Genomic DNA, 11,978 nt, shown 5'->3' with positions numbered 1-11,978 from the left:
GACTAAAAGATCTGCATGGAGGATCTTTCTCAAACCAATATAATACATTGAATGTGTTCATAAAAATACATTTAAAATTTAAAATCTGCTATCTTATTGCAGTGTTATAGTCATTTCTGCAAATTGTCCTCATGTTATTTCATAGATAAAAATTGCAGAACTTCAGCGCCTGCTAGACGACTGAATAGTGACCGTATAATTTAATGATCATCACTGGCAGAGGTACAATAACAGTGAATGATCATAATTAAAATCTCATAACGCCATAAAGTCCTCATTTACAGCTCTATGACTGAACTCAAATGAAACTAATGATTAACAAATATCACAGTCAGCTATCTGAAGAGACATTGCCCTACAGGGATATTTCCGTGAAGTAATGATTCTCCAATATGGCACTATAAGACAACACAAGTTATGTTAATATCTGTAATTACATGTTTTTATTGGCTTTAAACCCCTGTCAGTAGCTCTACAAATACTGAGTGATCATCAATGACTGCTGAAAGTAAATCTTAGGCCATGCTTTTCTTACTTAGATTTTTTATTCTTGTTTCTAGTCTGAATATTTAAAAATTCTTAAACCAAGAAGAATTTTCTAGACAAGCAAAACGTATTGTCTTGATTTAAGAAAAAATATGCCAAAATTAAGTGAGTTTTTTTCCTTAAAACAAGAAAAATAATAGTGTTTAAAATAAAAAACAAGATTATATATTTTTTTAACCTTATTGGCAGATTATTCAGCTTGTTTTAAGAGATAACTCATTCAGTTTGGGCACATTATTTCTTAAAACAAAAAAAATGTTTTTACTTGTTTAGAAAATGCTTCTTGGTTTAAGAAATTGTAGATATTTGGACTAGAAACGAGAAAACCTCTAGGTAAGAAAAGCAGTTTTTGCAGTGTGCACACGCACATAGGCATTTTTATAAACAGAGTTTTCCCTGCTCTCGATTGCACAAAAATGGACTGAAGCATGTGAAGGGCACACCGAACCAACAGGCGGCGGTGAGGTTTTTATGCTTGGTTCACATTAAATGAAGTATTTTTGCAAGCAAATTGCATAAAAGTCTATGTTCCTTTGTTTCTTTCTTTTTTTTCTTTTTTTTTTTCTCTCTGTATCTCAAAAAAGGAAAGTAGATTTCCCTTGAAGTTCTCCTGAAATTGCATTATCAGTGTCAGTTTCTTTTCCTCCAGCATTGAAATTGTTATTATTTGGCCAAATGTGAATTCTGTGTTATCTTAATGCATGATGCTTGAAAAAACTCACATCTGAAAAAATGAATGTTCGCACCCATCAAGTCTGCAAGAAGATGGAAAAGTCTAGCTCATTATCATAAATCACTCCAACATTTATAATCTTGCCAACAGCAGTCGGTAGTATCTTTTCACCAGGTGCAAATTCAAATGACTCATTTTCATACTGTCATGTTATTATTATCATGTGATTTATTGTGCATAAAGAGTTAATGCCAAAAAAATATAACTCTGTGATTAATTGACATGTCCTTACATGTAACATCTTTGGTGTGGGATATAGAAAAGATTCGGATAGCCATCCTGCGTTGCAAACAATGCAGATTACTAAATGAGTTTGCTGCGAACGTGTAGAATTTGCATTAAAATCTTCACCCTGGCTGGAGTTTGATTTCAGTCACACAATGCTCAGTTTTAACTGAGTACAGTTGTGTGGACAGGGCTTAAAATGTTTGCCTTGTCAAGTCATTATCAGTTGTATTACCCTCGGTGGTTTCGTGTATAAACTTCTCTTTGGTTGTTGGATTTTTTTCGGTATAATGCTTATGTTACCCTGTTGTTTGGATGTATTTTATCAAGTGGATTTCAAAAGAGGAATTTTCTTAAGATTTCCTCCTGTGTTCCCCTGGCTCCCTATCTTCCCTCCAGTAACACAAGTATGACAGATTGAAAGAAACGTTTATAAATTGAATGGAAGCCATTCTGAGTAATAAGATATGTAATAAGAAATGTTTTTAATCATTAACAGATTACACATCTGGTGAACCTTTATGTCATTCTTGATACACCATGAAATCATTTCTTGTAGCTGTTTTGCTGTTATTTAGAACCATTTATTTAAACTTAATCACTATAAGTAATGATTCTAAAGAAAATGTTAGCAGCGCTTACTCAGGCAAAACTCTGCAATGCCAAGCAGCATGTCTCTATGAAGTTTTAGAGCTGATCTTTTTTTTTTCTTTCTTAATTTTGCTATTTGCTAGGGTGCACTAAATGGTTGCTTGAATACACTGTAAAAATCTGTAAAAACTGAAAATTTACTGGCAGAAAATTACCAGGACATTTTCTGTTAAATATTTAATAAAAAACAAAAAAACAAAACAGAAAATCCAGTAATTTTACAGTATATGCTCAGTACAATTGACTTTTTTCCATTACGGCTTATGCAAAAACTTCAGTAAACTTTACACAGAAGCATACATTCGTAAAAACAATTTACCTATATAAAATGTACCTTTAACATTTTACTAAAGTGCATTAAAATACAAGGCCAATGTAGCTTTCCAGATATAGTACAACTAATAAAGCACAATGCAACTGAGAATACAGGTAAAGTAGCTGTAAAATGAAAATCAGATATGTTTCTTCAATTACACAGTAGTTTTTTTTAGATTGTTTCTGGATTTTTTGTGTAGTTATTATGGTTATAAAATGGTTAAAATTAAAACAACTGTCACACTTTTTGTACCTAAGTTAAGTCAGTGGTGCATTATGGGCTGATTTTAGGCTGCATTTTATCACTGACCCCTAAGAAAGTCCTAACGCACCTCAACTCAACAAGACTGTCAGTTTGATACCTCATTTATGGGTCTACAATGAATAGTGCAGGATGAGTTACATGCCAAGGTGTTGTCTAGCTGGATAACTTAATAGCTGCCAATACAAACACTACAGGCTTCTTGATGGTATGAACAATATAAAGCAACCTCCATGCTTTAAAGATATTTAGATTTAAAGATAATCGACTATGGGTTTACAGGAGGTTTAAAGATGGTTGATCGGGTTTGACTCGAAAGCAATGAAGGTGATTTGTGAACTGCTTCCCTGTGTCATACGAGCCCCTTCCATGTTTTTATGATACAATAATCCAAAGATTGGATGTCTTTGAATTTAAGCCCAATGCGCTTTTATTGCTAAGGAACACAAATAGTTTTGCAAGAGTGCGGTTACAGATTGTGCAAGAAAATTTATAAGACTGATAGGAGTCAAATAACCCCTGTCCCATGTCTCTATGGCATTGTGTACCAAAGACATCCATTCAGTTTTTTTTTTTGTAAAGGCAGATAATGAGATTGTTTACTATAGGGTGCTCTAAATGCTTGATAGGGCATGGCCTGACAGCTTCCTGATGATCCTGAGAGTCTGATTGGTAGACTAAGCAAAGTGAACCAATGTCTCTATGATGTTGTCATGTAATGGTCATTAACATTTGAATAACGAGAGTCTATAGAATCTATTTACTCCAGTGGACTATTGGTCCACAATCCTCCACAACTTTGGGCTGCTTCAAGCAACTCCTATGGATCCCCAAAAGATCCTTTCTCAGGATCCCCATATTATGAAGAACGCTGATGGTAAAAGTCAATTTGTGACTATATTATTATTAACAATAATGCAGATTCACTGAAACATATTTTAATATTTTATTTTGTAAGCATTTTATATAATCTATATTATAAAGAAGCTTTAATTACTAAGGGTGCAAGGGATTTATTTTGTCCTTACCAGATATAAATAATTCAACAGATGTTATAATATAAAGAGGGGAGGATATTTGTTTATTTATTTGTTTGTTTATGCAAAGCACCTAAGACATATCATAGTCACCTTAGAATGATCCGGTTTTATCTGCTATTTTTGTCAAAATTGAGTTATTGACATATTCTTATTAAATGACAACTTATTTACAAGTTTTTTATAAGTTATTTATAAGTTTTATTTAAAAAACAAATGTTACACACATTCTGTTTGCTATATGGAATGCAAAATCTTTGAAACTCAATATCTCAAAATTATTCAGAATGCAGATAGAACCTTATATTTCCAAGGTATTACCATATATTGGCATTATTACACTAAAATTATAATGAAAAAACTGCAAAGAAAAAATAGTAACAGAATAAAATTGGTAAAACTTTAAATTTCAAATGTAAACAGACAAAATACAAATAAAAACTGATTCATAGCTTAAAAACAACAATAGTTACTGTGTGATGGTAAAGTACATCGTTTCCAGAGCACATAATAATCTCAAGAAATATATACAGTAATCATCATCTCAATCAAAATTCCCTCACAAAACATTTCCAAATTTACCCAGTTTCAATGTCTTCACCAAACATGACTTTTATTGAAAGCAGAAGGTGTACAATGCAGTTTTAAGATATAAACTTTTTCTTTGGGTTAATTTTAATGTTGGTTTATCTCTAGGAATCAGAAAGTTTCTTTCGTGTCAAAGCCCATGTTGTAATTCCAAAAATTCCAATAACCACCACAGACGCCAGGCAAACAGAAATAGCAATAAAAATCAGCTTCAGGTCTAGATCTCCTGTGTTTGGATTAGGGATAATCTGTAAACCTGAAGCCACGTTAGACATTTCAGATTTCAGCTTTTCGTTGTCCTCAGACTGAATCGCAAAAAAGAGTATAGTGCCATTTTGGATGGGAAAACTGAGATTAAACAAATGCTGTTCGACTGATCCAAACACCTGTGGTGAGATGACAGATGTGTTGACTACGTGAGCATTGCTGAAGTTGAAGAGGAGGTCTTTCACTTCAAAACTCCACCTGATGTCATAGGATTTAGCTTAAAATGAAAAGAAACACACTGTAAAGTCAACAAAAGACTTTATTTTGTGGTCTAACTTTGAAATTGCTTGTATATTGCATGCTTTTACCTGACCCTTCATCAAGGTCTTCACCAGGAGCCGTCCAGCTGAGAAGCACAGCGTCCTCCTGGATCTCAGCACTCAGATCTATGATTTTGCATGGAGGGAATTTTGGTGGCTTTGAGCTTGTTAGACTCACCTCAAAACTCTCACCAGTGGCTGTTCTGGTGAAGCTTCCAACCTCTGGTAGTTCCTCAGAAACTGAAAGCTTTGGTGGGTTCAGCTCCACTACACCTGAAATTAGAGGAACCACTTGGATTATTGTGAGAAATTGAGGTTGAGGGAATGTTTGTTTGCTTTTGGAGTCTCAGGGTTTACCGTTCACCACATATCCGGGTACGTATGGTGCACCACCTCTTTTTTGAAGAGTAAATCTGGCTTGTCCATCTTTATTTTTAACCCTTACTTTCAAGCTGCTTCTCCCCTTTTTCATCCGTGTGAAATATCTAGAATAGACTCCATCATCTTTGAAAGTATCTGCTCCTGTTAAATAAAAAAGTTATATTATTTGAGGACTTTTGAACACATAGAATTCAAAAGTTGAACACTATATTCTTTTTGAGTTGGGGTTGAGTGAGGTGTCTAATGAGCCATACAGTGTACCCTTCACACTTAATTTTAAAATACTCCTGTTGACCCTTAGGCTGATCTCACCGGTGTGATCATGTGCATGAGAGGGTTAAATTTAAAACTTTTGAGAAGGAAGACTGCTCCCATGAGAACCATAAAGGAGGCTTTATTCAGTTTGCAAATCTAATCACCTTCCTGTCACACTCTGTGCACTTTTTATCAAGCCAGCCTCAGGAAACAGTCACATGCCAGCTTGCCCTTTTGACTTTTCAAGAGTTTTGCCGTACATGTGAAGAGTTATAAGTATGCCCTGGGACACTGTAACCCCACCTGCCATTTTTTTTGCGATACAAAATTAGATTCCCTTCTCAGTAAGCTCCATATACTTCCATTCAAAGACCTTCAAAATTGACTTTGACTATTTGGATTTCACACTACTACCGATGAGAATGAGCTGGTGCTGGACAATGAAATTTTGGATTGTTTATTAAGGAGGATTTCTGGCTTCTTCTGTTCTTGCTGGTCCTGCTTAGCTCATCATCTCCTGGGTCTCCACAGGTCTCATCAAGCTCTATTTTACTGAGTCGCTTCTGGCCCCGTTTCACTTCTCGTCTCCTGAGCCTCTGCTGGTCCTGTTCAGATCCTCATCTGCTGATTCTCCGCTGGTCTCGTCGAGCTCTTTGTCCCCTGAAGGTGATGACCATAGAGCAACCTTCTTTCAAATTGACACCAAAACTGCCCATAAAAATTGCTATTAAGGTCTCATCTAGCTCTTTGTCTTACTCATCCCCTGAGTTTTCGCTGTTCACTTACAACTCCATTCCCTGATTCTTCGCTGGTCCCTTACAAGTCTCTTCTGGTCCTGTTCAGCTCCTCACCTCTGAGGGCCTACTCACACTATACTGTCCGAACAGTCCCCAGGCCTGTTTCCCGAATTGTTTGAGAAGTGGGAGTGCTCTGAATCGGGCTCAGGCACGGTTCACTTGGCCGGCCCTGGTCTGGTTGGAATAGATGTGCCAGAGCACGGTTCTGCACGGTTCAGAGCAAGCGTGCTTTGGCCCGGGTCAAGGAAACTGTACATAGTGTGAGTACGCCCTGAGTCTCCCCTGGTCCCATCTAGCCGTTTGTCCGCTCATCTCTTTAATTCCCTGAGTCATCCTTTTCCTGGATTACCTCTTGGTCATTACTACCCTTTAATTCCCCAAACCCAACCCAACTATGATGTTATGTAATTGTAGTTCTTTTTCCTCACAAAATCAATTCTATTAAGCAGACTTATTTTTGTGAGTGATATTCCAATGTCTTTCTATTTCAAATTAAAGTTTGTAATCTTGCAGTTCATCTCATATTTAGTCATGGCAAAATGGAAATAAACTTCCGAAACCATCATTGTGTGTTATTTACCTGCTCCATTGTCAAGGAGTTGTAATTCATGTACAGTCCCGGATTCAGACTCCAGCGTAGCCCACACTTCTGCCTTTATGAGAGGCTTGTAATTCTGAACTACTTCAGCAAACACTATCATGGGTTTACTGCCATCGCTAAACTGTTGGTTCATTTGGGCTTTGACAGTAATGGGAGGAACATTTGCACGTGCCGCTTGACTTGTCGCTGTTACAGTCAGAGACTGAAGTGTTGGGCTTAAGATACTGTATTTCCAGTCTCCAGTCTACCAAACACACAACAGCAGTATTAGATACATGTAAAAGCTTTTCTTATGAAATGTTCTTTGGGAATCTTGTGCCACTTGTCCTACCTGTGCAGTACCTGGAACTTTTAGAGTGACCGTTTTTGCTGGTTCATCATGACGCATCTGCGTTTGACTGTAGGTTAAACCACTTGGGGACTGTATGGAAATGCGAGGTAATTTGGTTTCATAGGTTATTGTAAAGCTGGTTTTGGTACCAATAGTCTGATCCACTGATACTGTCCCATTGAACCAGTCAGATGTTTTTATTCCCACACTGTCTATCTAAAGGGTGGAAGAGAAAAAAAAAATATATATATATATATTCACAAAAAGATAGTCCAGAGGTCTTCAACTCTGTTCCTGGGCACCCACCATCCAAATTTATCTCCAACATGGTTCAACACAACTGCATGCATATTTACAAATGATCCTGTGTGATTAGCTGCTTCAGATGGGTTGAACTAATAGCGGGTCCCCAGATGCAGTCTAAATGTAATTTGCCATTTAATTAGCAATCATTTCTCAAACCTGAACTGGATCTTTTGTTTGGTTTCCTGTTGGCATTATTAGTGAAGAAAATCCATTCAGTAGCTGATTAGAGAGAACGTCATCACTGGCTGTGATAAACTTCCCCCCTAATATCAACACAGAACACATAAGAAATTTACACCGGATAAAAAAACAGACATCGATAGTATGTACTGTTATATTGCTTAAAAGATTCGTAGGCCTATATTTTGTGGAAAAAGTGGACATTGTAGCCACACAAAAACTGATTGAACTGAAAAACCAAAATGTTAATATTATTGGATCAGTACATTTAAATTTATATGGCAAGTTTGTTCTGTGATCTATTATCATTTTCATTGAGATTTGTGACTTTATTTGAATCGTTTATGAGTGAACTGAACTACACAGATCACAATGCATGTTTCTATCTCTTGTGTAGCTTATTCACATCATTTGTGTATTACTGTATATAATATAGGGCATATCTAATCCATTCAGAATTTGAGTAAAAATGTTGCTTCTAAGAGGACCAAGCTAAAATTTAGAGCATTTGTCACATACAAGCTGCAGAATTACCCCCTCCCTAATTTTTCCCTTTTATAATGGGTTTCTTACATTTCTAATTGTTTTAAGCATTCATATAGTCCACAAAACTTTCCATGACGCTTTTAATTTGTTCATGTTTAACTCACCAGTTTTGTCAGCCATTTCTCTCAGTGCTTTATCTGCTTTATCACCCAAAGCTATTGTGTGTATTATGGCTCCACTGTTAATCGCTGCTGGAACACAATTACTAAGGGTATCCGTTGCTTCACCATCTGTCAAAAAAATGATTTCATCTCCCAATACATCTTGATTGTCAGTTTTGAGTACCTTAAGGTTTTGAAGACAAAAAACACTGGCATTTAACAAACAATCAGACATTATAAACATGCAAAATTACGCTTGGTTGTGTAACTAATATAGCACCTGCAAGCCTAGGTTAAGGCCTTTACACATATTTGTCGCTCCTTCTGCTACATTAGGCAACAATTTGACAAGATTCTCTCGTGTGGACTCTTTGTCAATAGTAGTCAAGGCACTGAGAGTAGAAGCATCAGTACTAAAGGTAACAAGTGCCACGCTGGACTGATCCTCAATGATGTTCTGCAGGAAATGAGCTGAAGCCTGCTGCAGTCGAAGAATACGTGAACCCTAGAAAATGGATGCAACTTTAAAAATCTTGGCATGTAATAGGCATGCCATGTAACATCAATTTTATGCATCAAAGTATTTAAAAACTATTAATTGGAGCACTAAAGTTTATATAAAGGAAACCTAGGGTTTTCAAACTATACTTTAAGGAGTTTAGATGACCCAGGGTTAACTTTTTCAGGTGTGAAAAGCATGTCTGTTTTTAGGTCAAGTGAATGCTTTTCCATACTTTCATGCTTCCAGAGACATCAAGAACCAGACAAACAGTTCTTTGCATCCGCTGCACAACTTTGAAATTTGGCGCTGGTGGAGTCGATGCCATTGGTTTTAGAGAACGAAGTGCGTCTTTATCCACAGAATCCTCAAATATTACGGTCCAAGTCGCTTTGTTGCTGCATTTTGCATTTTGCAAGTTTGGGGCTTCATAATTGTGCTCGCTTTCACGACAAAATGTGATCACCTGAAACAAAAACATTTTTGATGGAACACTGGTGGTTTATGCTGCATAGAAACCACTGCAGATGTGGAATTCTGTCCTTACAGAATCCAGGCTTGGCAAAGACATCATGGAGCTGTCTGTGCTTTGATATTTGTTGGGAATAAACCTGCACCCATCAGTTGGTAGTGAAGTTTGTGGATCATTCTGGCACGGTTGAAGAGGATCAGCTGTAACATCATAAAGCTGACCTTCAATGTTTTTGCTACACCTGATGAACAGTAAGAAATCAATAGTTGAGATCATTTTCAAATAGATTTTTAAAGAAAATACTTAATTTGTGTTAACATTCCTGACCTTGTGGCTTCAATCTTGCCACTGGCAGAGCGGTAGAATGGAGTTTTTTCACTATATTCATCATATACGCCCCATCTCAAATGAGCCCATTCATGCACCAAGACCTTTCCTGCAAAAAATGAACCATCCTCACTTATAATAAAAGCATATTGCAGTTTAAACTGTTGATGGATAAAAATTGATGTTTACCTCTTGACCCGTAAAGCCTAATGAGTTTGTCGTCTCGGAGGAAATTTGGTGTGAAATGAATGTACTGACCCTCGGCTCCACATTCACCATACTGGTTAGTGTACGGTTCATCACCGTATGCTGGATGAGGATTATCGATTCTTATCATGCCCTGCATTTCATACAGGAATATATCTTGTAAGTGAAATGAATGAACATTCAGATTTAACAAATAAGATAGTGGCGTAATTTGTCATACCGTTTCGAATAACTCTGTTCTTGCTTTGGTAAAGCCCTTACTATTCCAGTTGAGTGGCACTAGTATTGTAACTTCTTTGAAATAGACCTTTTTATCCAATGCTTTATACAGATGAACTGACCCTTCAGTGACCATGTCCTGTCAGAATGAAAATATTACAATATAAGCAGAGAGTACATGTGTTTATGTAAAGCAGTAAAAATTTATTGTAAATGTCGTACACAATTACGAATAGCATTTAACATTTTTAGTTTGAATGGGGTATAATAGTTGCTAAAAAAACTATTCTCTAATAAATGTAAGGCTATCCTTACTAATTAAAATAAGTTAAACATTAACACACACACACAAACACACTCATGCATATCATTTAAGTAAAAACTTCCACGGGCATGCGCTCCCGTTTATTTGCGCGAAAGCAACCGTGCCGAGAGGAAGTGCAAAGGGTGCGATTGGTTCCCTTTAAAATAGACTGGACAAAAAGCAATGATCGTGCACCCACGGTCCTGCTGCTTTCAAGAGCTCAAGATCTAAAAAATAAATACACATTCTTTTGTAAGCAGCAGCGGTCACTGCTTTCATTTGAATTATTCTTAGAAGAGATTGTTAACAGGCCTTACATTAACCGTGTGCACGGTATGTTTCACCTGCTTTCTTTTGCTTATAGTTATTTTTGTTAATATGCTTTAATTATATTTTTTACAATAACATTGCTTTAATGGGAGACAACTCCCCTTTTGTGTAGTTAACTGCTGATCTGGGACTTTTAACCAGGACAGATTACTGTTCATATTTTAGATACATGACAATAATCATTTTTTAAATGTAATGTTTTTTTTAAGAAAAGTTTTTTGAATTAAAGTGCACCTATAAAGCAAAATTTTCCTTCAAAAATTGTGGCTAAGAAATAACTTATTTGGTGTGGTCAGAGATGAATTTGGTAACCCTTAATTTTGAGTCCTGAAAAATAAAAACTCATTGCATTGCGACACAACCCATTTGCTCATGCACACTGAGCAAGCCAATACACAACACACAGAAGAAGTTAAATGAATGAGAAGGCATGTAAACATAACACAACATCTAAATCAAGTAATTCAGCATGTCAAAGTCAAATTTACGCAAACTATATTTTCCCAACAAGAAAAGTGTGACTATAGTAAAAATGGCGAGTGCCTATACTTTTAAAAAATTGTAAAAATTCGGTAAAACCTTATTTTGTTGGTCCATTTGAGTATTAGTAGACACTGCTCCTTCAACAGACATTAAACTGACTGTAAGAAACCTTGCAAATACATGTCAACTTGCACTTACCCTAACTCTAACCCCAACCTAACAGTCTACTTATAATCTAATGAGAATAAGTTGGTATGTATATGCAATGTAACTTAAATTCAACTAAAGGACCATCACAATAAAGTGTGACCAAAAACTCTAATTATTTCTCAATGATGTTAAATAAACAATTTAAATAAAATAAAAATGCAGTTCAGTACAAAATTCGAATTACAGGGGAAACACTGCAAAACTTTTTTTACATTTGTAATTTTTTTTTAATTCTACCTACTTCTTTCACATTTTAATAGAGTGCATATTTACCTTGATTTTATCAATGAGTTTGTCGTCCTCTGGAACTTTTGAACTGATTGCAATTGTAATGTCAATGTATCCATTTCCATCTAGTTTGATTCCAGTAGACGTGGACAACCGCAGCATCCATAATAAGACAAACACCGATCTTAAGTGCATGACTGCAGAGTCTATTGTTTTGCAGAGTCTATATTGTTTTAAACAATATCAGAAATGATCTTAAGGTATTTGAGTGTGGGTTTTTATGTCACGCAGGGGTGTGACTATATTATTTCAGCATC

General features: G+C 36.1%; 1 protein-coding gene across 1 annotated transcript; it reads right to left on the bottom strand.

Annotated features, from left to right (window-relative positions):
* Positions 1–2,226: 2,226 nt before the first annotated feature.
* On the bottom strand, positions 2,227–11,978 carry clca5.2 (chloride channel accessory 5, tandem duplicate 2). The gene is made up of 14 exons (XM_009291544.5): positions 11,707–11,978; positions 10,108–10,245; positions 9,870–10,020; positions 9,681–9,789; positions 9,429–9,594; positions 9,117–9,347; positions 8,663–8,887; positions 8,386–8,566; positions 7,712–7,818; positions 7,250–7,465; positions 6,898–7,162; positions 5,242–5,406; positions 4,933–5,157; positions 2,227–4,841 (listed from the first exon to the last, which is right to left on the bottom strand). Exons 1-14 carry the CDS (start codon positions 11,854–11,856, stop codon positions 4,462–4,464), a joined length of 2,709 nt encoding a protein of 902 aa, XP_009289819.2. The 5' UTR covers positions 11,857–11,978; the 3' UTR covers positions 2,227–4,461.

The sequence above is a fragment of the Danio rerio genome, chromosome 15, assembly GCF_049306965.1.
Source record: "Danio rerio strain Tuebingen ecotype United States chromosome 15, GRCz12tu, whole genome shotgun sequence".
Lineage (NCBI taxonomy): Eukaryota > Metazoa > Chordata > Actinopteri > Cypriniformes > Danionidae > Danio > Danio rerio.
The sequence above is the reverse complement of the archived record's forward strand: the minus strand, read 5'-3'. Positions and strand labels throughout refer to the sequence as shown.